The sequence below is a fragment of the Bombina bombina genome, unplaced genomic scaffold (genome assembly GCF_027579735.1).
Source record: "Bombina bombina isolate aBomBom1 unplaced genomic scaffold, aBomBom1.pri scaffold_476, whole genome shotgun sequence".
Lineage (NCBI taxonomy): Eukaryota > Metazoa > Chordata > Amphibia > Anura > Bombinatoridae > Bombina > Bombina bombina.
In genome coordinates this window covers 114,126-140,985 of record NW_026511830.1, presented here as the reverse complement: position 1 = coordinate 140,985, position 26,860 = coordinate 114,126, and the positions used below count along the sequence as shown (strand labels likewise).

At 42.5% G+C, this 26,860-nt stretch overlaps 1 protein-coding gene across 1 annotated transcript in view; it reads right to left on the bottom strand.

Annotated features, from left to right (window-relative positions):
• Window positions 1–8,489: 8,489 nt before the first annotated feature.
• The window catches only part of LOC128643969 (ubiquilin-4), a gene marked incomplete at its 3' end in the record, with an annotated part of 45,775 nt that continues 27,404 nt past the window's right edge, over window positions 8,490–26,860 (bottom strand). Inside the window, 1 exon segment of the mRNA XM_053696735.1 lies at window positions 8,490–8,641. Within this exon segment, the coding sequence (XP_053552710.1) occupies window positions 8,490–8,641 (152 nt within the window).

The following is a 26,860-nucleotide window of genomic DNA, read 5'->3' as shown; positions in this document are numbered from 1 at the left end:
CAGTGAAGGGGTTAATTAGGGATCTTGTAGGGACCTTGAAGGGTTAATTTTAGCTTTAGTGTAGTAGACAACCCAAAGTATTGATCTAGGCCCATTTTGGTATATTTCATGCCACCATTTCACCGCCAAATGCGAGCAAATAAAAAAAAAAGTGACATTTTTCACAATTTTAGGTTTCTCACTTAAATTATTTACAAACAGCTTGTGCAATTATGGCACAAATGGTTGTAAATGCTTCTCTGGGATCTCCTTTGTTCATAAATAGCAGACATATATGGCTTTGGCGTTGCTTTTTGGCAATTAGGAGGCCGCTAAATGCTGCTGCGCACCACACTTGTATTAAGCCCAGCAGTGAAGGGGTTAATTAGGTAGCTTGTAGAGAGCTTGCAGGGTTAATTTTAGCTTTAGTGTAGAGATTAGCCTCCCACCTGACACATCCCACCCCCTGATCCCTCCCAGACAGCTCTCTTCCCTCCCCCACCCCACAATTGTCCCCGCCATCTTAAGTACTGGCAGAAAGTCTGCCAGTACTAAAATAAAAGGTGTTTTTTTTTTGTTTTTTGTTTTTTTAATTATTCAGCTGTGATGGACCCCTGCCTTAACCCCCAACCTCCCTGATCCCCCCCAAACACCTCTCTAACCCTCCCCACCTACCTAATTGCCACCATCTTGGGTACTGGCAGCTGTCTGCCAGTACCCAGTTTTCCCCAAAAAATAAAGTGTTTGTTTTATTTTTAAATGTTTTATTTTTATTTTTTCTGTAGTGTAGCTGCCCCAACCCCCCCCCCCCCCCCCCCACCAGATCCAGATCCTATTATTATTAAAAAAAATGCTAGTTTGCTGCCCCCCTCCCTCTTACCAAAATTCATTGGTGGCAGTGCCAGTGATTGCTGCGCGCGCGCGCGCACACACACACACGCGCGCGTGCACGCAGCCCCCCGCACGCTCCCGGCATCCGGCGTGCACAATGCACTTGAAGGAACCGGATGCCGGGTAGCGATGGGCCGCCCACCCTCCTCCCTGTAAGCTCCCACCCACCAACGAACGGCCCCATTGCTACCGGTGCAGAGAGGGCCACAGAGTGGCTCTCTCTGCATCGGATGCTTTCTAAAGGGTATTGCAGGATGCCTCAATATCGAGGCATCACTGCAATACCCTGAGAGCTGCTGGAAGCGATTGCGATCGCTTCCAGCACTCTCTTAGACAACTGACGTACCAGGTACGTCCATTGTCACTAACTGCAAGTTTTTGCAGGACGTACCTGGTACGTCAGTTGTCATTAAGGGGTTAATTCATCAAAATTGACATTTCACCGTTTTCTTCAAAAACTTACCTTTTAATCTTGAATGCCACTCCAGCGATTCCCCCGGCCGTTGGAAGCCTCTGCAGACGTTAGAAATGACAAATCAGGCTTCCTCCAATCACAGCTTCCCCCCCGGGGGAATCTTGGCGTGATGCAACACTGATTGGAGGAAGTCGGATTCGTCATTTTGGACCCGAAAAGACGGCTTGCGACGGGCGGAGGAAGTGCGGGAGTGGCTGCCAGGATTAAAATGTACGTTTTTGAAGAAAACAATGAAATGTCAATTTTGATGAATTAAAGTGCCCTTGTTTTTAATAGGTTTATTAAAAACCGGGCACTAATTCATCAAAATGGACCTTCACTTTAAAGGGTTAAAGGGACAGAAAAGTAAAAATTAAACTTTTATGATTCAGATAGAACATGCAATTTTAAACGACTTTCCATTATAAACTTGCTTTGTTCTCTTGGTATCCTTTTTTGAAGAATAAATCTATTTCAGCTCAGGAGAATGCACGCCTCTTTAGTACTCTATGGCAGCAGTGTTTTGCAACATTATATGTAACAGTATTATACATTGTTTACATTTAGTAAGAAATGGCTTTATAAATTTGCATAAAATGTGGTACAGAAATAGGATTGAGATACAAAGTATTCTTTAAGATTTACTTTGACAGTAAAACCATTTGCAAAACTTTGATCAGTCATGATGGGGGTTCATGCCCAGTTGTAGTCAGGGAACACTGAATTATTGATAGGTTAATAACCAATTTAGGTGAAATATTGTGTTTTTTCTTTCGCAATCACAACAAAACTATAAAGTTAACTTGTTAAGTAACTTTTTGATATTTAAAAGGGGTCTATTCCAATCCTGCTTTGTATTTTTTTAATATTCAAGGCCACCCAACTTATTATAGCTGATCATGTCATGTGTCTACCCAATTTAAAGGTGTAAGAAAACCTGACGTTCCAGTTATATAGCAAAAATAATTTGAATTTACACTTATGCTTAAATGCCATAGAAAAGGAAGCCAAAAATGCCTGAGATGAATAGGATTACATTGATGGGTTGTCATGCTGTTCAAGAGGAGATTTAATGGAAAACATGAAAAAGGACAGCGAAATAAAAAAGAAAGAAGCCAGAAAAACAAAATTTATGCTTACCTGATAAATTCCTTTCTCCTGTAGTGTGGTCAGTCCACGGGTCATCATTACTTCTGGGATATTAACTCCTCCCCAACAGGAAGTGCAAGAGGATTCACCCAGCAGAGCTGCTATATAGCTCCTCCCCTCTACGTCACACCCAGTCATTCGACCAAGAACCAACGAGAAAGGAGAAGCCAAAGGGTGCAGTGGTGACTGGAGTATAATTTAAAAAAATTTTTTATAGACCTGCCATAAAAAACAGGGCGGGCCGTGGACTGACCACACTACAGGAGAAAGGAATTTATCAGGTAAGCATAAATTTTGTTTTCTCCTGTTAAGTGTTGTCAGTCCACGGGTCATCACTACTTCTGGGATACCAATACCAAAGCACACGGATGACGGGAGGGACAGGCAGGCTCTTTATACGGAAGGAACCACTGCCTGAAGAACCTCTCTCCCAAAAACAGCCTCCGAAGAAGCAAAAGTGTCAAATTTGTAAAATTTGGAAAAAGTATGAAGAGAAGACCAAGTTGCAGCCTTGCAAATCTGTTCAACAGAAGCCTCATTCTTAAAGGCCCAAGTGGAAGCCACAGCTCTAGTAGAATGAGCTGTAATTCTTTCAGGAGGCTGCTGTCCAGCAGTCTCATAGGCTAACCGTATTATGCTACGAAGCCAAAAAGAGAGAGAGGTAGCCGAAGCTTTTTGACCTCTCCTCTGACCAGAATAAACGACAAACAGGGAAGACGTTTGTCGAAAATCCTTAGTTGCCTGTAGATAAAATTTCAGGGCACGGACTACATCTAGATTGTGTAGCAGACGTTCCTTCTTCGAAGAAGGATTAGGACACAAAGATGGAACCACAATCTCTTGATTGATATTCCTGTTAGTTACCACCTTAGGTAGGAACCCAGGTTTAGTACGCAGAACTACCTTGTCTGAATGAAAAATCAGATAAGGAGAATCACAATGTAAGGCAGATAACTCAGAGACTCTTCGAGCCGAGGAAATCGCCATTAAAAACAGAACTTTCCAAGATAACAGCTTGAGATCAATGGAATGAAGGGGTTCAAACGGAACACCCTGTAAAACATTAAGAACTAAGTTCAAACTCCATGGTGGAGCAACAGTTTTAAACACAGACTTGATCCTAGCTAAAGCCTGACAAAAAGCTTGAACGTCCGGAACTTCTGACAGACGTTTGTGTAAAAGAATGGACAGAGCTGAAATCTGTCTCTTTAAGGAACTAGCGGATAAACCCTTTTCTAAACCTTCTTGTAGAAAAGACAATATCCTCGGAATCCTAACCTTACTCCATGAGTAACTCTTGGATTCGCACCAATATAAGTATTTGCGCCATATCTTATGGTAAATCTTTCTGGTAACAGGCTTCCTAGCCTGTATTAAGGAATCAATAACTGACTCAGAAAAACCACGTTTTGATAAAATCAAGCGTTCAATTTCCAAGCAGTCAGCTTCAGAGAAATTAGATTTTGATGTTTGAAGGGACCCTGGATCAGAAGGTCCTGTTTCAGAGGTAGAGACCAAGGTGGACAGGATGACATGTCCACTAGATCTGCATACCAAGTCCTGCGTGGCCATGCAGGCGCTATTAGAATCACTGATGCTCTCTCCTGTTTGATTCTGGCAATCAATCGAGGAAGCATCGGGAAGGGTGGAAACGCATAAGCCATCCTGAAGGTCCAAGGTGCTGTCAAAGCATCTATCAGAACCGCTCCCGGATCCCTGGATCTGGACCCGTAACGAGGAAGCTTGGCGTTCTGTCGAGACGCCATGAGATCTATCTCTGGTTTGCCCCAACGTCGAAGTATTTGGGCAAAGACCTCCGGATGAAGTTCCCACTCCCCCGGATGAAAAGTCTGACGACTTAGGAAATCCGCCTCCCAGTTCTCTACTCCCGGGATGTGGATTGCTGACAGGTGGCAAGAGTGAGACTCTGCCCAGCGAATTATCTTTGATACTTCCATCATTGCTAGGGAGCTTCTTGTCCCTCCCTGATGGTTGATGTAAGCTACAGTCGTGATGTTGTCCGACTGAAACCTGATGAACCCCCGAGTTGTTAACTGGGGCCAAGCCAGATGGGCATTGAGAACTGCTCTCAATTCCAGAATGTTTATTGGTAGGAGACTCTCCTCCTGATTCCATTGTCCCTGAGCCTTCAGAGAATTCCAGACAGCGCCCCAACCTAGTAGGCTGGCGTCTGTTGTTACAATTGTCCAGTCCGGCCTGCTGAATGGCATCCCCCTGGACAGATGTGGCCGAGAAAGCCACCATAGAAGAGAATTTCTGGTCTCTTGATCCAGATTCAGAGTAGGGGACAAGTCTGAGTAATCCCCATTCCACTGACTTAGCATGCACAATTGCAGTGGTCTGAGATGTAGGCGTGCAAAGGGTACTATGTCCATTGCCGCTACCATTAAGCCGATCACCTCCATGCATTGAGCTACTGACGGGTGTTGAATGGAATGAAGGACACGGCATGCATTTTGAAGCTTTGTTAACCTGTCTTCTGTCAGGTAAATCTTCATTTCTACAGAATCTATAAGAGTCCCCAAGAAGGGAACTCTTGTGAGTGGAAAGAGAGAACTCTTCTTTTCGTTCACCTTCCATCCATGCGACCTTAGAAATGCCAGTACTAACTCTGTATGAGACTTGGCAGTTTGAAAGCTTGAAGCTTGTATCAGAATGTCGTCTAGGTACGGAGCTACCGAAATTCCTCGGGGTCTTAGTACCGCCAGAAGAGCACCCAGAACCTTCGTGAAGATTCTTGGAGCCGTAGCCAATCCGAATGGAAGAGCTACAAACTGGTAATGCATGTCTAGGAAGGCAAACCTTAGATACCGGTAATGATCTTTGTGAATCGGTATGTGAAGGTAAGCATCCTTTAAATCCACTGTGGTCATGTACTGACCCTTTTGGATCATGGGTAAGATTGTCCGAATAGTTTCCATTTTGAACGATGGAACTCTTAGGAATTTGTTTAGGATTTTTAAATCCAGGATTGGCCTGAAAGTTCCCTCTTTTTTGGGAACCACAAACAGATTTGAGTAAAACCCTTGTCCTTGTTCCGACCGCGGAACCGGATGGATCACTCCCATTAGTAAAAGATCTTGTACACAGCGTAGAAACGCCTCTTTCTTTATTTGGTTTGTTGACAACCTTGACAGATGAAATCTCCCTTTTGGGGGAGAGGATTTGAAGTCCAGAAGGTATCCCTGAGATATGATCTCTAACGCCCAGGGATCCTGGACATCTCTTGCCCAAGCCTGGGCGAAGAGAGAAAGTCTGCCCCCTCTAGATCCGTTCCCGGATCGGGGGCCCTCAATTCATGCTGTCTTAGGGGCAGCAGCAGGTTTCCTGGCCTGCTTGCCCTTGTTCCAGGACTGGTTAGGTCTCCAGCCTTGTCTGTAGCGAGCAACAGCTCCTTCCTGTTTTGGTGCAGAGGAAGTTGATGCTGCTCCTGCTTTGAAATTCCGAAAGGAATGAAAATTAGACTGTCTAGCCTTAGGTTTGGCTTTGTCTTGAGGCAGGGCATGGCCCTTACCTCCTGTAATGTCAGCGATAATTTCTTTCAACCCGGGCCCGAATAAGGTCTGCCCTTTGAAAGGTATTTTAAGTAATTTAGATTTAGAAGTAACGTCAGCTGACCAGGATTTTAGCCACAGTGCTCTGCGTGCCTGAATGGCGAATCCGGAATTCTTGGCCGTAAGTTTAGTTAAATGTACTACGGCATCCGAAATAAATGAATTAGCTAGCTTAAGTGTCTTAAGCTTGTTTGAAATCTCATCTATAGTTATTGAGTCAAGAGTCTCTTCCAGGGACTCGGACCAAAAAGCGGCCGCGGCCGTGACAGACGCAATACATGCAAGGGGTTGCAATATAAAACCTTGTTGAACAAACATTTTCTTAAGGTAACCCTCTAATTTTTTATCCATTGGATCTGAAAAGGCACAGCTATCCTCCACCGGGATAGTGGTACGTTTAGCCAGAGTAGAAACCGCTCCCTCCACCTTAGGGACCGTCTGCCATAAGTCCCGTGTGGTGGCGTCTATTGGAAACATTTTTCTAAACACAGGAGGGGGGGAAAAGGGTATACCGGGCCTATCCCACTCCTTAGCAATTATCTCTGTAAGCCTCTTAGGTATAGGAAATACGTCAGTACCGCATAGTATCTATCCAGCCTACATAATTTCTCTGGGATTGCAACGGTGTTACAATCATTTAGAGCTGCTAAAACCTCCCCTAACAGTACACGGAGGTTTTCGAGTTTAAACTTAAAATTAGAAATGTCTGAATCCATTCTATTGGGATCAGAACCGTCACCTGCTGATTGAAGCTCTCCGTCCTCATGTTCAGCATACTGTGACGCAGTATCAGACATGGCCCTATTATCAACAGCGCACTCTGTTCTCACCCCAGAGTGATCACGCTTACCTCTTAGTTCTGGTAATTTAGCCAAAACTTCAGTCATAACATTAGCCATATCCTGTAATGTGATTTGTAATGGCCGCCCTGATGTACTCGGCGCTACAATATCACGCACCTCCCGAGCGGGAGATGCAGGTACTGACACGTGAGGCAAGTTAGTCGGCATAACTCTCCCCTCGTTGTTTGGTGAAATATGTTCAATTTGTACAGATTGACTTTTATTTAAAGTAGCATCAATGCAATTAGTACATAAATTTCTATTGGGCTCCACTTTGGCTTTAGCACATATAGCACAGAGATATTCCTCTGAGTCAGACATGTTTAACACACTAGCAATTAAACTAGCAACTTGGAAAAACTTTTCAAAGTAATTTACAATAATATAAAAACGTACTGTGCCTTTAAGAAGCACAGAAAAAGGTTATGACAGTTGAGAACAAACTATAACATCAATCTTTTACGGTAAATACACAATTTTAGCAAAGGATTGCCCCCATTAGCAATGGATAACTAACCCTGATAGCAGAAAAAAAGTACAGAAATAAACGTTTTTTATCACAGTCAGCTACAACCTCACAGCTCTGCTGTGAGTGATTACCTCCCTCAAAATAAGTTTTGAAGACCCCTGAGCTCTGTAGAGACGAACCGGATCATGCAGGGAAGACAAGAGACTTCTGACTGAATTTTTTGATGCGTAGCAAAAGCGCCAAAATAAGCCCCTCCCCCTCACACACAACAGTGAGGGAGATCAGTAAACTGTCTTAAATTAAATAAAACGACTGCCAAGTGGAAAAAAAAAAAAAAACAGTGCCCACATCATTTTTTCACCCAGTACCTCAGAAAATTAAACGATTTAACATGCCAGCAAAAACGTTTAACATCAAATAAATGAAATGACATTAGAAAGCCTGTTGCTAGTCACTGCAAATTAGGCTAAAGTCTTATGCATACAGTATTATCCCAGTGAAGTGCCATTCCCCAGAATACTGAAGTGTAAAATATACATACATGACAGCCTGATACCAGTTGCTACTACTGCATTTAAGGCTGTTAGATTACATTAAATCGGTATGGCAGAATTTTCTCAGTCAAATTCCATTGTCAGAAAATAATATGCTGCTACATACCTCTTTGCAGGTTAACCTGCCCGCTGTCCCCTGATCTGAAGTTTACCTCACTCCTCAGAAGGCCGAGAACAGCAATATGATCTTAACTACGCCGGCTAAAATCATAACAACCTCAGGTAGATTCTTCTTCAAACTCTACCAGAGAAGGAACAACACACTCCGGTGCTGTTATAAAATAACAAACTTTTGATTGAAGGTATAAAACTAAGTATAATCACCACAGTCCTCTCACACATCCTATCTATTAGTTGGGTGCAAGAGAATGACTGGGTGTGACCTAGAGGGGAGGAGCTATATAGCAGCTCTGCTGGGTGAATCCTCTTGCACTTCCTGTTGGGGAGGAGTTAATATCCCAGAAGTAATGATGACCCGTGGACTGACCACACTTAACAGGAGAAAGCTAGTGCTTTATGTAAGTGTTATCTTTTATATAAATTATATGACAAACTTGTAACAATGCCAAGTCTTACTTCTGTGGCGTCTTGATGACCAGATGAACAGTAAGCCCATCCTTAATGTTATGCTGGTTCAGAGTGTCCCCGTCTTTCAAGATCTTCCCAGCAAAGATCAGAACCAGCTGATCCCGTTTAGCTTTGAACCGTCTGGATATCTCTTCCTTGAACTGGTAAATGACAAAAAGAAACATTTAAAAAGGATACATGGATATACGGCAGACATAAAATTGTAATACATCATTCTTTTTATTATACATTTGTATTAAAAATAAAACACTATTTGTATATGCTTTTACACATTATAATGTAAAAAAACCTATTCTCATATAAAAAGAGAAGTTTCTTTCTCATATAGTTGCTGGCTGAGGCCTTATAGAAACATGAGAAGATGCTAAGACACTGACAAAGGCTGGACACACAATTCATAAAACAGGAAGAAACTGGACACATGGAAATAGACTGCACCTCAAACCGGACTAGGTACATCTTGTGTATCCCTGCATAACCAGGGAGTGCAGTCCATTTCTGTGTTTTGTATGTATCTAGTGAGAGTACAAAGGGCTTGTGTCACCATTGTATGTAACGCAATGTGTTTGGTAGAAAGCATGCATTGTGTGGCTGTAGGTTAAGGACCCAGAGCCTATCAAAATTTGGCCAAATGCTGTAACTAACTGCTTTTTATCTAGCTGTGTGCTTGCAAGTGAGTGCCATATTTTGTATGTATGTAAATATGCAGTTCAATTAACAAGTCAGGAGGCTTGCTTTTCCCACAGAAAACCTCTGGATACATTGTTTCCAATGCGGCAAAATGATTCTGGGTAAGATATGCAAATGAGGTTCACGACTCACTTTTTTACTTCAGCCTGCTTTAACGCATATTCCCTTTATGCCATAGCATCGCTGTTTACACAGCTTTTAAGCTTAGTTAGGGTTAGTACAGTGATTCAGACCAACCGAGGACAGCTGTTTCGTGGTTTTTGCCACTAATCAGCTGGGAGAAGACAATCCCTTTATTACCTATTCCCCAGTTTTACATAACCAACACGGTGTTAACTCTGATTACCTTTTATCTAAGCCTCTGCAGACTGCCTCCTTATCTCAGTTCTTTTGACATTTTAGCCAATCAGTGCTGACTCCTAAATAACTCCATGAGAGTGAGCACAATGTTACCTATAAGAGAAACCTGAACTAGCAGTGTCTAACTGAAAAACTGTCAAAATGCACCGAGATACGAGGCAATGTTCTAAAATTTGTCTGGACGCATACAAATTCCAGACCCGCATCATTCCGGTGACGTGACAGCTGTTGGAGACTTGTGGCACTCACTGCGCATGCGCAAGCAGTCCGACCGAGCAAAATCAGATGTTTAAGTCGAAGAAAAGGGTTAAGAAATTCTATGGGCATTTGAGTTCATTGAGCATGCGCACACAACACTCACCGTGCATGCGCACACGGCCCAACTGCTCCCGATTAGCTGAATAAGCTGCATCAGAGAGTCCAGGATTTCTACAGGCGAGTTGCCTTCAGTGCGTATGCACGCGCTGCCGTGACATAAAAAATCAAACATACAATTTAAAAAAAATATAAAATATGTGAAGCCCAAATTATCAATAGTTACAGTATAGGGCACATTCCATTAAACAACTTCATGTAACAGTTGTCTTAAATTAAGGGGTACACAGGCTGGATCGTACAATACACAATATACTACTCCGTAAACACCATCAGCAAAACAACCATAATATTTCTAGACAACTGTTACATTTCATGGGGCCACAGGACACTATTACATGACGTTGTTTAATGGTATGCCATATACTCACTGCTGCAAATACAACCGCTGTAACAAGCTACCCCCAACCTTATGTCTCTGCACCCTAAACCTATAGACTGTGAGCTCTCCGGAGTAGGGCCCTCTTCCTCCTGTGCTAGATTTGTTAAGTTTTGTTATGTTTTGTATTTTATCACAAATATTTGTCATTGTATACCCCCCTATCATTGTACCCAGCGCTACGGAATTTGGCAGCGCTATACAAATAATAATAATAATAATAATAATAATACTGTAACCATTGATAATTTGGGCTTCACATATTTTATTATATTTTTTAAAATTGTAGGTTTGTTTTTCATTTCATGGCAGCGCGCTAATGCGCACTGAAGGCAACTCGCCTTTAGAAATCCTAGACCCTCTGATGCAGCTTTTTCAGCTGATCGTGAGCATTTAGGCCGTGTGCGCATGCGCAATGAACTCAAATGCCCATAGAATTCCTCAACCCTTTCCTTCTACGTAAACAGCTGATTTTGCAAGGTTAGGGCCGCTTGCATATGCGCAGTGAGTGCCACACTCCTCCAAATGATGTCAGGTCACCGGAAGTGATGCAGGCCCGGAATTTTTATGCGCCCAGACAAATTTTAGAATAGCGGTCTTCAATGGATTAGAAATTAGCATATGAGGCCAGGTACCTCCTACAAAAACGGTCACTCAGGGTTTTCAAGCGCTGGAAGCGATCGTGATCGCTTTCAGCTACTCATGTTATTGCAGTGTGATGCCTCAACATTAAGGCATCCTGCAATAATATTTTTTAGGCATCTGATGCAGAGAGAGCCACTCTGAGGCCCTCTCTGCATCGGCCAGTGATGGTGCGGATAGTTGGTGGATGGGAGCCATAGCAGGGAGGTGGGTGGGCAGCCCATCGTTGGTGAATATCCGAATCCTGTCCCACTGTGTGTTCCTGGAGCGTGCGAGGAGGTGGGGGCGGGAGCATGCGCACGCACGTTAAACCAACAGTAACTTAACACAGGAGTTAAGGAGGGAGAGGGGAAAAATGTTTGGGAAGGGATCTGGTAGGGGGAGGGTGGGTAGCTACACTATAGAAATTGGGGCTTTTATTTTTAGACAAAAAAAGGGCATTTTTTGTAGTAAATGGGTACTGGCAGACAGCTGCCAGTACCCAAGATGGTGGCCAATAGGTCGAGTGGGGAAGCTTAGAGAGCTGTTTTTTTATAAAAATAAAAACAACTTTTTATACTGGCGGACTTTCTGCCAGTACTTAAGATGGTGGTGACAATTGTGAGGTTGGGGAGGGAAGAGAACTGTTTGAGGGGGTTCAGGGAGGGATCAGGAGGTGCGATGTGTCAGGCGGATCTCTACACTAGCTAAAAACATAATTTATGCTTACCTGATAAATTTATTTCTCTTGTGGTGTATCCAGTCCATGGATCATCCATTACTTGTGGGATATTCTCATTCCCAACAGGAAGTTGCAAGAGGACACCCAGAGCAGAGCTGTCCATATAGCTCCTCCCCTAACTGCCATATCCAGTCATTCGACCGAAAACAAGCAGAGAAAGGAGAAACCACAGGGTGCAGTGGTGACTGTAGTTTAAAATTAAAAAATACCTGCCTTAAAATGACAGGGCGGGCCGTGGACTGGATACACCACAAGATAAATAAATTTATCAGGTAAGCATAAATTATGTTTTCTCTTGTCAGGTGTATCCAGTCCACGGATCATCCATTACTTGTAGGATACCAATACCAAAGCTAAAGTAAACAGATGAAGGGAGGGACAAGGCATGTACTTAAACGGAAGGTACCACTTCCTGTAAAACCTCTCCCCCAAAAATAGCCTCAGAAGAAGCAAAAGTATCAAACTTATAGAATTTTTAAAAGGTATGAAGTGAAGACCAAGTCGCCGCCTTGCAAATCTGTTCAACAGAAGCCTCATTTTTAAAGGCCCATGTGGAAGCCACAGCTCTAGTAGAATGAGCCGTAATCCTTTCAGGAGGCTGCTGGCCAGCAGTCTCATAAGCTAAGTGTATTAAACTCCTTAGCCAAAAAGAAAGAGAAGTTGCCGAAGCCTTTTGGCCTCTCCTCTGTCCAGAGTAGACAACAAACAAAGTAGATGTTTGACGAAAATCTTTAGTAGCTTGTAAATAATACTTTAAAGCACGAACCACGTCAAGATTGTGTAATAGACGTTCCTTCTTTGAAGAAGGATTAGGACACAATGATGGAACAACAATCTCCTGATTGATATTCTTATTAGATACCACCAGGTTTGGTACGTAGAACTACCTTATAAGGAGAATCACATTGTAAGGCAGATAACTCGGAAACTCTACGAGTCGAGGAAATAGCTACCAAAAAAAGAACTTTCCAAGATAAAAGTTTGATATCTATGGAATGAAGAGGTTCAAACGGAACCCCCTGAAGAACTTTAAGAACCAAATTTAAACTCCAAGGTGGAGCAACAGGTTTAAACACAGGCTTGATTCTAACTAAAGCCTGACAAAATGCCTGAACGTCTGGAACATCCGCCAGACGCTTGTGCAAAAGAATAGACAGAGCAGAAATCTGTCCCTTTAAGGAACTAGCTGACAATCCTTTCTCCAATCCTTCTTGGAGAAAAGATAATATCCTGGGAATCCTGACCTTACTCCATGAGAAGCCCTTGGATTCACACCAATAAAGATATTTACGCCATATCTTATGATAGATTTTCCTGGTGACAGGCTTTCGTGCCTGAAATAAGGTATCAATGACTGACTCGGAGAAACCACGCTTTGATAAAATCAAGCGTTTAATCTCCAGGCAGTCAGCCTCAGAGAAATTAGATTTGGATGGTTGAAAGGACCGTGAAGTAGAAGGTCCTGTCTCAGCGGCAGAGTCCATGGTGGAAAGGATGACATGTCCACCAGATCTGCATACCAAGTCCTGCGTGGCCACGCAGGCGCTATCAAGATCACTGATGCTCTCTCCTGCTTGATTTTGGCAATCAGACGAGGGAGCAGAGGAAACGGTGGAAACACATAAGCCAGGTTGAAGGACCAAGGCGCTGCTAGAGCATCTATCAGCGTTGCCTTGGGGTCCCTGGACCGGTAACAAGGAAGCTTGGCGTTCTGGCGAGACGCCATGAGATCCAGTTCTGGTTTGCCCCAACGATGAACCAATTGTGCAAACACCTCCGGATGGAGTTCCCACTCCCCTGGATGAAAAGTCTGTCGACTTAGAAAATCCGCCTCCCAATTCTCTACACCTGGGATAGGGATAGCTGATAGGTGGCAAGAGTGAATCTCTGCCCAGCGAATTATCTTTGAGACTTCTAACATCGCTAGGAAACTCCTTGTTCCCCCTTGATGGTTGATGTAAGCCACAGTCGTGATGTTGTCCGACTGAAATCTGATGAACCTCATTGTCGTTAGCTGAGGCCAAGCCTGAAGAGCATTGAATATCGCTCTTAGTTCCAGAATGTTTATTGGAAGGAGTGACTCCTCCTGAGTCCACGATCCCTGAGCCTTCAGGGAGTTCCAGACTGCACCCCAACCTAGAAGGCTGGCATCTGTCGTTACAATTGTCCAATCTGGCCTGCGAAAGGTCATACCTTTGGACAGATGGACCCGAGATAGCCACCAGAGAAGAGAATCCCTGGTCTCTTGATCCAGATTCAGTAGAGGGGACAAATTTGTGTAATCCCCATTCCACTGACTGAGAATGCAGAGTTGCAGCGGTCTGAGATGTAGGCGTGCAAACGGCACTATGTCCATTGCCGCTACCATTAAGCCGATTACTTCCATGCACTGAGCCACCGAAGGGCGAGGAATGGAATAAAGAACACGGCAGGAATTTAGAAGTTTTGATAACCTGGACTCCCGTCAGGTAAATTTTCATTTCTACAGAATCTATCAAGAGTCCCTAGGAAGGAAACTCTTGTGAGGGGGGATAGAGAACTCTTTTCCTCGTTCACCTTCCACCCATGCGACCTCAGAAATGCCAACACTATGTCCGTATGAGACTTGGCAATTTGGAAGTTTGACGCCTGAATCAGGATGTCGTCTAAGTAAGGGGCCACTGCTATGCCCCGTGGCCTTAGGACCGCCAGAAGCGACCCCAGAACCTTCGTAAAAATTCTTGGGGCTGTAGCTAACCCAAAGGGAAGAGCTACAAACTGGTAGTGCCTGTCTAGGAAGGCAAACCTGAGAAACCGATGATGATCTTTGTGTATCGGAATATGCAGATAAGCATCCTTTAAATCCACTGTAGTCATGTATTGACCCTCCTGGATCATAGGTAGGATGGTACGAATAGTCTCCATCTTGAATGATGGAAATCTTAGGAATTTGTTTAAGATCTTTAGATCCAAAATTGGTCTGAAGGTTCCCTCTTTTTTGGGAACCACAAACAGAGTAAAATCCCTGTCCCTGTTCCTCCTTTGGAACTGGATGGATCACTCCCATAACTAGGAGGTCTAGACAGTGTAAGAATGCCTCTCTCTTTATCTGGTTTGCAGATAATTGTGAAAGGTGAAATCTCCCTTTTGGGGGGGAAGCCTTAAAGTGCAGAAGATATCCCTGGGATATAATTTCCAACACCCAGGGATCCTGGACATCTCTTGCCCACGCCTGGGCGAAGAGCGAAAGTCTGCCCCCTACTAGATCCGTTACCGGATAGGGGGCCGTTCCTTCATGCTGTCTTAGAGGCAGCAGCAGGCTTTTTGGCCTGCTTACCCTTGTTCCAGGTCTGGTTAGGTCTCCAGACCGTCTTGGACTGAGCAAAAGTTCCCTCTTGTTTTGCATTAGAGGAAGTTGATGCCGCACTTGCCTTGAAGTTTCGAAAGGCACGAAAATTAGACTGTTTGGCCCTTGGTTTGGACCTATCCTGAGGAAGGGCATGACCTTTTGCTCCAGTGATATCAGCAATAATCTCCTTCAAACCAGGCCCGAATAGGGTCTGCCTCTTGAAGGGAATGCTAAGCAGCTTAGACTTTGAAGTAACGTCAGCTGACCATGATTTAAGCCATAGCGCTCTGCGCGCCTGGATAGCAAAACCAGAATTCTTAGCCGTTAGTTTAGTCAAATGAACAATGGCATCAGAAACAAAAGAATTGGCTAGCTTAAGTGCTCTAAGCTTGTCAAGTATTTCATCCAATGGAGTCGCTACCTGTAAAGCCTCTTCCAGAGACTCAAACCAGAACGCCGCAGCAGCAGTGACAGGCGCAATGCATGCAAGGGGCTGTAGGACAAAACCTTGTTGAATAAACATTTTCTTAAGGTAACCCTCTAACTTTTTATCCATTGGATCTAAGAAAGCACAACTGTCCTCGACAGGGATAGTAGTACGCTTTGCTAGAGTAGAAACTGCTCCCTCCACCTTAGGAACTGTCTGCCATAAGTCCCGTGTGGTGGCGTCTATTGGAAACATTTTTCTAAAAATAGGAGGGGGAGAGAACGGCACACCTGGTCTATCCCATTTCTTAGTAATAATTTCTGTAAACCTTTTAGGTATTGGAAAAACATCAGTGCACACCGGCACTGCATAGTATTTATCCAGTCTACACAATTTCTCTGGCACTGCAATTGTATCACAGTCATTCAGAACAGCTAAAACCTCCCTGAGTAACACGCGGAGGTGTTCAAGCTTAAATTTAAATGTAGATATATCAGAATCAGGTTGCATCATCTTCCCTGAGTCAGAAACATCACCCACAGAAAGAAGCTCTCCTTCAGCTTCTGCATATTGTGAGGCAGTATCAGACATAGCTCTTAAAGCGTCAGTATGCTCTGTATTTCATCTAACTCCAGAGCTATCTCGCTTTCCTCTAAATTCAGGTAGTCTGGCTAATACCACTGACAGTGTATTATCCATGACTGCCGCCATGTCTTGTAAAGTAAACGCTATGGGCGCCATAGATGTACTTGGCGCCATTTGAGCGCGAGTCCCTTGAGCGGGAGTCAAAGGATCTGACACGTGGGGAGAGTTAGTCGGCATAACTTCCCCCTCGTCAGATTCCTCTGGTGATAAATTTTTTAAAGACAGAATATGATCTTTATTGCTTAAAGTGAAATCAGTACATTTGGTACACATTCTAAGAGGGGGTTCCACCATGGCTTTTAAACATAATGAACAAGGAGTTTCCTCTATGTCAGACATGTTTATACAGACTAGCAATGAGACTAGCAAGCTTGGAAAACACTTTAAATCAAGTTAACAAGCAAATATAAGAAACTGTACTGTGCCTTTAAGAGAAACAAATTGTCAGAATTTGAAAAACAGTGAAAAAAGGCAGTAAATCAAACACATTTTTACAGTGTATATAACAAGCTAACAGAGCATTGCACCCACTTGCAAATGGATGATTAACCCCTTAGTTAAAAAAACGGATCAAAAAAACGATAGACGTTTTTTTAACAGTCACACCAAACTGCCACAGCCTTGCTGTGGGCCTACCTTCCCCACAAACGATTTTGGAAAGCCTAAGAGCCCTTTAGAGATGTCCTATAGCATTCAGGGGACTCCTGGAGGTAGCTGGATGTCTCAGTCTGTAACAGTTACTGCGCAAAAAAGCGCTAAATTAGGCCCCTCCCACTCATAGTAACACAGTGGAAAGCCTCAGGAAACTGTTTCTAGGCAAATTTAAGCCAGCCATGTGGAAAAAAAAAAAACTAGGCCCCAATAAAGTTTTATCACCAAAGTATATATAAAAACGTTTAAACATGCCAGCAAACGTTTTATATTGTAAATATAAAAGAGTATTACCTCAGAAAGTAAGCATGATACCAGTCGCTATTAAATCACTGTATTCAGGCTTACCTTACATAAATTTGGTATCAGCAGCATTTTCTAGCCTTCACATCTTCTAGAAAAATATTAACTGCACATACCTCATAGCAGGATAACCTGCACGCCATTCCCCCGCTGAAGTTATCTCTCTGTTCAGTCATGTGTGAGAACAGCAATGGATCTTAGTTACAACCTGCTAAGATCATAGAAATCACAGGCAGATTCTTCTAGTTTTCTGCCTGGAACAAAATAGTACAACTCCGGTACCATTTAAAAATAATAAACTCTTGATTGAAGCAAAATAACAGCTACATATCACCACTTCTCTCTTACTACCTCCATGCTTGTTGAGAGTTGCAAGAGAATGACTGGATATGGCAGTTAGGGGAGGAGCTATATTGACAGCTCTGCTGTGGGTGTCCTCTTGCAACTTCCTGTTGGGAATGAGAATATCCCACAAGTAATGGATGATCCGTGGACTGGATACACCTTACAAGAGAAATTAACCCTACAAGCTACCTAATTAACCCCTTAACTGCTAGGCATAATACAAGTGTGGTGCGCAGCGGCATTTAGCGGCCTTCTAATTACCAAAAAGCAATGCGAAAGCCATATAGGTCTGCAATTTTTAAACAAAGGGGATCCCAGAGAAGCATTTACAACCATTTGTGCCATAATTGCACATGCTGTTTGTAAATAATTTCAGTAAGAAACCTAAAGTTAGTGAAAAAGTGAATGATTGTTTTTATTTGATCGCATTTGGCCGTGAAATGGTGGCATGAAATATACCAAAATGGGCCTAGATCAATACTTTGGGTCGTCTACTAAAAAAAAAATTAAAAAAAATATATATTTTTATACATACACACGTGAAGGGTTATTCAGGGATTCCTTACAGATAATGTAAAAATGTAACTATCGCTAATTTTGAAAAAAAAAATTGGAAATAGGAAAGTGCTACTTGTACTTATTGCCCTATAACTTGCAAAAAAAGCTAAACATGTAAACATTGGGTATTTCTAAACTCAGGACAAAATTGAGAAACTTTTTAGCATGGGTGTTTTTTGGTGGTTGTAGATGTGTAACAGATATGGGGGTCAAAGAAAATAATGGTATCTTTAGAAAGTCCATTTAATGGCGAGAAAAAAACGGTATATAATGTGTGGGACAGTAAATGAGTAAGAAGAAAATGACAGCTAAACACAAACCACAGAAATGTAAAAATAGCCCTGGTCCTTAAGGGTAAGAAAACTAAAAAATGGTCTGGTCACTAAGGGGTTAAAAGGGATACAAAACCGGGGGATGCTTCCGGGCGGCGGCCATGATGGTCGCATATTTGAGAGGCTGAAGAGTCTGGCATATATTTTTGCTGCATATAGCCGGTCTATGGTACCATTTCTGATCACAGTTGATATACCCTAAAACTACAGAGTCTGCTGAACATTCTGATCTACGTTGTGTTACTAACTTCAGCCCTGAAGTACCGGAACGAGAAGGTACGCAGTAACGGCCTAGAAATAGGTCAGGCCTTCATCTAACCCCCCCGGTAAATCCGGGTACAACAGCTTGTTAAGCTGCGAAATAAGAGAGGCAACAGAGAGGAGAATCATCTCGCTAGGCGAACGTAGTCTGACTCAGAGCTTGAGCTGCATAGAAGGTGGAACTTTGTTTGACAAATGGAGGCCCTTGATCGGTGGGAGACTAGGGTAACTCAGCTCATACTGGTCTCCTTTAGGGATTTAGAAGACGAACTGCACAAATATCTTTTCCCACCACAAACTACCGAGGGAGTATTACCCACTAGCACCGACAAGCCGCTTTGGGATTATGGCTGTGAATACCCGCCTCCCCTACTGTCTCCGGTCGGCACAAAGTCACTTCATCCCTATCCTTTGATTGAGCTTGCCGACAATGCATCTGGAGGAGCCCCACGCCACCTGAAATATAAACAGGGGAATTCAGTGCTTACCGGTGCTAAGTGTGAGGTCGGTGCTAAGTGTGAGGTACCGGAGGCTTCCGATGCTAAGGAGCACTTGTTACCCCGGCCTACAGAGAGAGTGGAGGACTTTGCCAGTTTACTAGAGGAGGCTAATTACCTCTGCGGAGCTCGGGAAGTAGTGGCGGTTGAACCCGAGAAGAAGAGAAGGCTCTGTGTTGGTTCGATGGCCCCGTTAGCGTCGGATCCAGGGGGTGATATTTATGGCATGCACCCGATCCTGACTTGTGGAGATAGACGTTCCGGGAGGTAAACCCTATCCTGGTGGTCAACCCTGGCCCCTTCTATTATTCGGACAGACACTGGACCTTAATTTTTGGGACTGGCAACTTTATTCGGAGCCTCACCTTCATCTAGCCTTGGCCCGCTCAAGCCTCTGCTTTTTGCTCCGGGAGGAACTGTCATCGGAGGGTCCTGCTGCCTTTTCCATATTGGCAGAATGTTCTGACCGGTGTAGAGCCTCTTCCCGTTCAGGAATAGGCTAAACATTTTCATCCCAGCTAGTGGAGGACCTTTGTCAGCCTCTTAGTACTCCCACACAACCACTTGGACAGTCTAGAGAAACATTCCACTGCTGCCCCATTATGCCCTACATTATATATGGGTCAATATATATAAGATCTGGGGTCTGACTCTTTTGGACTACATATAGTCATTACTTGCAGGTGTTGTCGTTTTTCCTTTTTTTTTTCTTCCCCCTTTATTATTTTCAATTGCAGCACCATATACTTAATCCCTAATCAGAGGTGCACTCTCATTTTGGTACATATTTTTCTCTATACATGTTTAGTAAGTTATTCTAACCCCCATACTGTATTTTCTCATGACTGTTTATATTAATTGCTTAGTATGATGGTAACCAATGTTTAGATCTCTATCATTTAAGATGTGTATTTATATATGCTTATATTTGTGACATTAGGGCTAGTGGGCTATATGCGTCCAATTTAAATGGTTTAGAAACATTAACCACCCTATGTTTGGTTTAGTGCCTCCATGTAATAGTAATGCTTTTTATTTAAAAACATAGAGCCAACAGGTTCAGCTATGAATAAATCTTCCATGCCAGCCCTAGAGTTTGAAACACAGTGCAATAGTACTCCTGTAGAGGTTCGGGTGAGATGGAAAATAGTCCACAAACCCCTTATAGCTAAGTAAGCCATGACACAACAACTTACAATCAATAGTCTATGTTAGTGAGCCCACCTTCTTCAAGACCCCCCCAAGTAGAAATGGAATGGGACCCATTTCAATATTGATTGGATATTTGATTATCTGCATATATACTCTATTTTTTACCTTATACACGTCTATCACCTACCCTAGCCTCCCCTGGCAATGTTTGGAGTTAGATGGCAGAGGTACTAGGCCTCTACAACGCATTAACAGCACATTCTATAACTGTCTTTGGCTCCCTCGCTCAGTTTATAGCCAAACCCAAGCAGCTCTACAGCTCTTCTAGACCTGGATATCTGTTTTTGAGAAAGGCAGTAAATTTATTCTAGACCGCCACTTTGCCTAGTTGGTAGTTTACCATAATAGATTTAGCCTAAAATTCTGATTTTGTGACATAGGGATCTCCTCTCTGTATGATTAACTCATAATCCATATTGTTGAACTCATAACCCAGTTTGTTGACAAGATATCATATTATTCAATCCTTAGGCCCAAGAGTGGCTCATTTGCTATTTTATCTCCTCCTTATGGTCCCCCATTATACCTACAACGCAGTTCAGGAGGTCCAAGAGAGGCCTTGTTGGTTCCTTGGGGGAAATAATTTAATTCCATATTATATGTTATTATACTTTAGGAGGTTGTTTTTTTGTTTTTTTATCAGAAAACTGAGGTTCAATGCTCCAGTTGTATTTATATATTCAAGCAATTTGTGTGTGAATGGAAGATGTTATATGGTAAATATCTAACTGTCAATTTTGTGTTTGGCTCGACATCTCGAGTAATAACTTGCTTGTATTACTTATCTTAAAACCTCAATAAAAATTAAAAAAAAAAAAAAAAAAAAAAAAAAGGGATACAAAACCACTTTCCAATTTACTTTTATCATCAAATTTGCTTTGTTTTTTTTGGGTATTTTTGTTTAAAGGGACACTAAACCCAATTTTTTTTCTTTCATGATTCAGATAGAGCATGCAACTTTCTAAATTACTCTTACTATACATTTTTCTTCTCTTACTATCTTTATTTAACAAGTAGGAATATAAAGCTTAGGAGCCGGACCATTTTTGGTTCAGAACCTGGGTTATGCTTGCTTATTGGTGGCTAAATGTAGTCACCAACAAGCAAGCGCTATCCAGGGTGCTGAACCAATGGGCCAGCTCCTATGCTTTACATTCCTGCTTTTTAAATAAAGATAGTAAGAACGAAGAAAAATGAATAGGAGTAAATTAGAAAGTTGCTTTAAATTGCATGCTCTATCTGAATCATGAAGGAAACATTTTGGGTTTAGTAGCCCTTTAAACAAAAATACCAAGAGAACAAAGCAAATCTGATAAAAGTAAATGGGAAAGTTGTTTAAAATTGCATGACCTTTCTGAATCACGAAAGTTTAATTTTTACTTGACTGCCCCTTTAGTTAAAGTGTTTTAAATATTTTTCTTAATAAATTTTATTTTAATAAAGTGCTGCTTGTGTGTTTTTTTTTTCTCCTATAATTTTATTAGCTGCCCTTGGCGAAAAAAAGGGATTAAATGTGTAAAAATACCTCTAGATAAATACGGAGGTGTCTAAATTCTACAAATATATACTTGTGCAGTGGTTTTGAATTGGGTGACCGCTATTTAGTGTTGAGTCCAAGCATATGGTAGTATTTTACCTATATTTGCTATGATTTACTTAGATAGACATATGGTGTATTCCTAAAACCAGGACAACATAAATCTATTTGGTGGTATTTTTCTTTAGCTACACTAGTTTTGTAGAAATGGTTAAAGAAAACTGCATAAAAAAAATAATTTGACATTTAAGCATAGAAACTGGGAAAAACATTGCTAAGTATTGGCTATTGTATATAGACAGAAGAGGCCTTAAAGGGACAGTATACACTCATTTTCATATAACTGCATGTAATAGACACTACTATAAAGAATAAGATGCACAGATACTGATATAAAAATCCAGAATAAAACTGTTTAAAAACGTACTTAGAAGCTTTCAGTTTAGCTCTGTTGAAAAGGTAGCTGGAAAGCCCACTGCAAGTGGGAAATAAGACACTCCCCCCCCTCCCCCTTCTTTTGCATATGAAAAGACCCTTTACACAAACAGGAGCAAGCTGGAGAAGGTAGCTGACGGTATTCAAATAAAACTTTGGGGCTTGGTTAGGAGTCTGAAAATCAGAGCAATGTTCTTTAAAGATAAGCAAAATTATACATTTAAAAAAAAAAAAAACTTTATGGGCTTTATAAATAGATCTACAAAACATTTATGCAAAGAAAAAATGAGTGTATAATGGCCCTTTAAAGGGAGATTGTAAACTAGATTTTTCATTGCATAAATGTTTTGTAGATCCATTTATATAGCCCATCTGGTAGTGTTTTTATAAAAATGTATAGTTTTGTTTATTTTTTTAAGAACATTGTGCTGATTTTCAAACTTCAAACCAAGCCTCACAGTGCCAGATAAATACAGATGTCTACAGATTCCTGTTTATGTTATCCATCTTTTCATATGCAGAGGAGGGAGAGTGTCTGCTCTTTTTGTTTACCCATCCCCTTTCAGAGGGTGTCCCATACTACCTCAACAATGCTAAAGTGGGAGCTTCTAAGTAAGATTTTAAAAGGTATTTATCGTATTTTTAGATCAGTATCTGTGCATATTATTATTTATAGTAGTGCATATTACATGCAGAAAATGTGTATACTGTCCCTTTAATAGGCATATGAAACCCAAAAGTTTTTTTCTTAATTTGGATAGAACATACAATTTAAAAAAAAAATAAAAAAATTATGCTTACCCGATACATTTCTTTCCGGGCATGGAGAGCCCACGATTTAATTCCAATTACTAGTGGGACATTCAACTACTGGCCAGCAGGAGGAGGCAAAGAGTACCCCAGCAGAGCTGTTAAGTGTCACTTCCCTTGCCCATAATCCCCAGTCATTCAGCCCGAAGGAAAATGGAAAAAGATAACACAATGGTATAGAGGTGCCTGAGGTTTATACCAAATATTTGCCTTCTTAAATGTAAATAAGGGCGGGTCATAGACTCTCCATGCCTGGAAATAAATTTATCACGTAAGCATAAATTTTGTTTTCTTTCTATGGCATGGAGAGTCCACAATTCCATTCCAATTACTAGTGGGAACCAATACCCAAGCTAAAAGGACACTGAATAAAAGAGAGGGAGAACAAGACAGGCAGACCTAAACAGAAGGCACCAGCGATTGAAGAACTTTCCTCCCAAAGGAAGCCTCAGATAAGGCAAAAGTATTAAATTTGTAGAATTTGGAAAAAGTATGCAGTGAGGACCAAGTGGCCGCCTTGCAGATTTGCTCCACAGATGCTTAATTTTTGAAAGCCCAGGAAGAAGAAACAGCCCTAGTGGTACAAGCCGTAATTCTCTCAGGAGGCCGATATCCAGTTGTATCATATGTTAATCGGATAACAATTCTCAACCAGAGAGAGAAAGAGCAGTAGAAGTGGCCTTCTGACCCTTAGGCTTACCAGCGAAAACAAGGACAGTAGACTGCCAAAAATCTTTAGTTGCTTGTAGATAAAATTTTATAGCATGCACAACATCCAGGTTGTGTAAGACGTTCCTTCTGAGGAGGATTCGGAAAAAAAAAAAAAAAATGAAACCATTTCTTAATTGATGTTGCGATCCGATACCACTTTGTAAAGAAATCCCAATTTAGTACGAAAGCTCGGAAACTGAGCCGATGAAATAGCAAGTAGAAACAAAACTTTCCATGGTAACTTAATATCAACCGAATGCATAGGCTCAAACGGAGCCTGCTACAAAACTTTAACCCCTTAATGACCACAATGTACCCTGTATGTCACTGGTCGTTAAGGGTTTTTTCAGGACATAATAGCACAAGTCTAGCAAGAACACGCTATTAATGCCGTCCCTCCAGAAGGCTTTGTGGAATAGAGCAGTCTCAACGCTGGTGGCAAGACCATGCTATAAAACAATCAAGTCCCAAAAAAAGCCCAGCGACATACAGGGTACGTCGCTGGTCCTTAAGGGGTTAACAAGGTTAAGGCTCCAGGGAGGAGCAACCGGTTTAAACACAGGCCTGATTCTGACCAAGGCCTGAAACTAAGATTGAACATCTGCCAGACGTTTGTGCAAAAGAATAGATAGTGCAGAAATCTGATGCTTCAGAGTACTGACTGACCAACCTTTATCCAGGCCCTCCTGAAGAAAGGACAGAATGCGAGGAACCCTCACCCAACTCCAAGAGAAACCCTTCGATTCGCACCAATACAGTTATTTACACCATACCTTATGGTAAATTTTACGAGTAACAGGCTTACGAGCCTGAAGCATAGCATCAATGACCTCAGAAAAACCACGCCTAGCCAAGACTAGGCGTTCAATCTCCAAGCAGTCAGCTTCAGAGAATCCAGATCCACAAACCAGATCCTGCAAAGCCAAGCAGGATCTATTAGAATCACAAACACCCTCTCCTGCTTGATACGAGCAATCACTGGAGGAAGGAGAGCAAACGGGGGAGGGGGGGGGGACAGGTACCCTTGAATGAAGTTCCAAGGCACCGCCAGAGCGTTTATCAGAGCGGCTTGTGGATCTCTTGATCTTGAACCGTACTTTGGAAGCTTGACATTTAGATGTGACGCCATCAGATCCAACTCTGGAACCCCCCACCTGAGAGTTATTGTAAAAACCTCTGGATGGAGAGACCACTCCCCGGGATGAAAGGTCTGCCTGCTCACAAAATCCGTTTTCCAGTTGTCCACCCCTGGGATGTGGATGGCAGAGGAGTTAATCGTGAGACTCCGCAAACTGGAGAATGCGATATACCGCCTTCATTGCTAAGGAACTCAGAGTTCCTCCCTGGTGATTGATGTATGCCACTGAGGTGATATTTTTCCGATAGAAATCTGATAAACCGAACTAAAGCTAGTTGAGGCCAGGTTACTAAGGCATTGTAAATTGCTCTCAACTCTAGGATGTTTATGGGAAGAGAAGACTACTTTCGAGTCCAAAGACCCTGAGCCTTTAAAGAACCCCAAACTGCTCCCTATCCTGAAAGGCTGGCGTCCGTGGTCACAATCGCCCAAGATGGTTTTAGGAAGCATGTACCCAGAGACAGATGGTCCTGCGAAATCCACCAAGAAAGTCTCTTGATATGGGATCCAGAGGTATCCTCTGCGATAGGTCAGAGTGGTCTCCGTTCCATTGTCTGAGCATGCATAACTGCAGAGGTCTCAGATGGAACCGAGCAAACTAAATGATGTCCATGGAAGCAACCATCAGACCAATTACTTCCATACACTGAGCCACAGATGGACGGGTAGAGGACTGAAGTGAAAGACAAGAAGCCAGAAGTTTGGATTTTCTGACCTCCGTCAGAAAATTCTTTATGGACAGAGAATCTATAATCGTTCTGAAGAAACACACCCTGGTGTCTGTCACCAGGGAACTCTTCTCCAGATTCACTTTCCACCCGTGGGAATGAATAATAGACAACATCTCTGTATGAGATTTTGCTAACTGAAAAGATGGTGCTTAAACCAAGATGTCGTCCCGATAAGGCGCCACGGCCAAAAGGGCCCCTAGGACCTTTGTAAAGATTTGAGGAGCCATGACAAGGCCAAAGGGAAGAGCAACAAACTGGAAATGTTTGTCTCGAAAGGCAAACCGTAGGAATTGGTGGATGTTCCCTGTGAATGGGAACATGCAGATACGCATCCTTCAGATCTATGGTAGTCATGAACTGACTTTATTGAACCAAGGGTAGAATGGAACGAATAGTTTCCATTTTGAAGGACGGAACCTTGAGAAATTTGATAACATTTTAGGTCTAAAATGGGACGAAAAGTTCTCTCTGTTTTGGGAACCACAAAAAGATTTGAATAGAATCCTTGACCCTGTTCCTCTACGGAAACTGGAACAATCACTCCCAGGGAAGATAGGTCCTTTACGCAGTTTAAGAAGTCCTCTCTCTTTACCTGGTTTGCAGATAACCTTGACAGGATAAATCTGCCCCTGGGGAGACGAGACTTGAATCCTATTCTGAATCCCTGAGATACTACCTCCACAGCCCAAGTATCTGGGATATCGCAGATCCAAGCCTGCCAAAAAAGGAAAAGCCTGCCCGCCACTTGATCCAAGACTGGATCGGGGGCGGCCCTTTCATGCCGAAGCATGGAAGGCTTCTTGGCTTGCTTCCCCTTGTTCCAAGGCTGACTGGATCTCCATGAGGACCTGGATTGCTCTGGCTTGAAAGAGGAAGACTTTTGTCCTTTGAAGTTACGAAAGGAACGAAAATTAGAATTCTGGCGACCCTTGAGTCTATTCTTGTCCTGAGGTAGGAAAGATCCCTTTCTACCCGTAATTTCGGAGATTATCTCAGCTGGACCAGGACCAAATAAAGTCTTGCCCTTTTAAGGTAAAGACAGAAGTTTGGACTTGAAAGATACATCTGCAGACCAAGATTTTAACCACAGAGCCCTGCGAGCTAGAACAGCAAGGCTAGAAATCTTGGCTCCCAGTCTAAGCACTTGCATGTTTGCATCACAGATAAAAGTATTGGCCAGCTTAAGAGCCCTGATCCTATCTTGGATCTCCTCTATAGTCGTCTTCTGAAATCAGGTCAGACAAGGCATCGCACCAATAAGATGCTGTCCC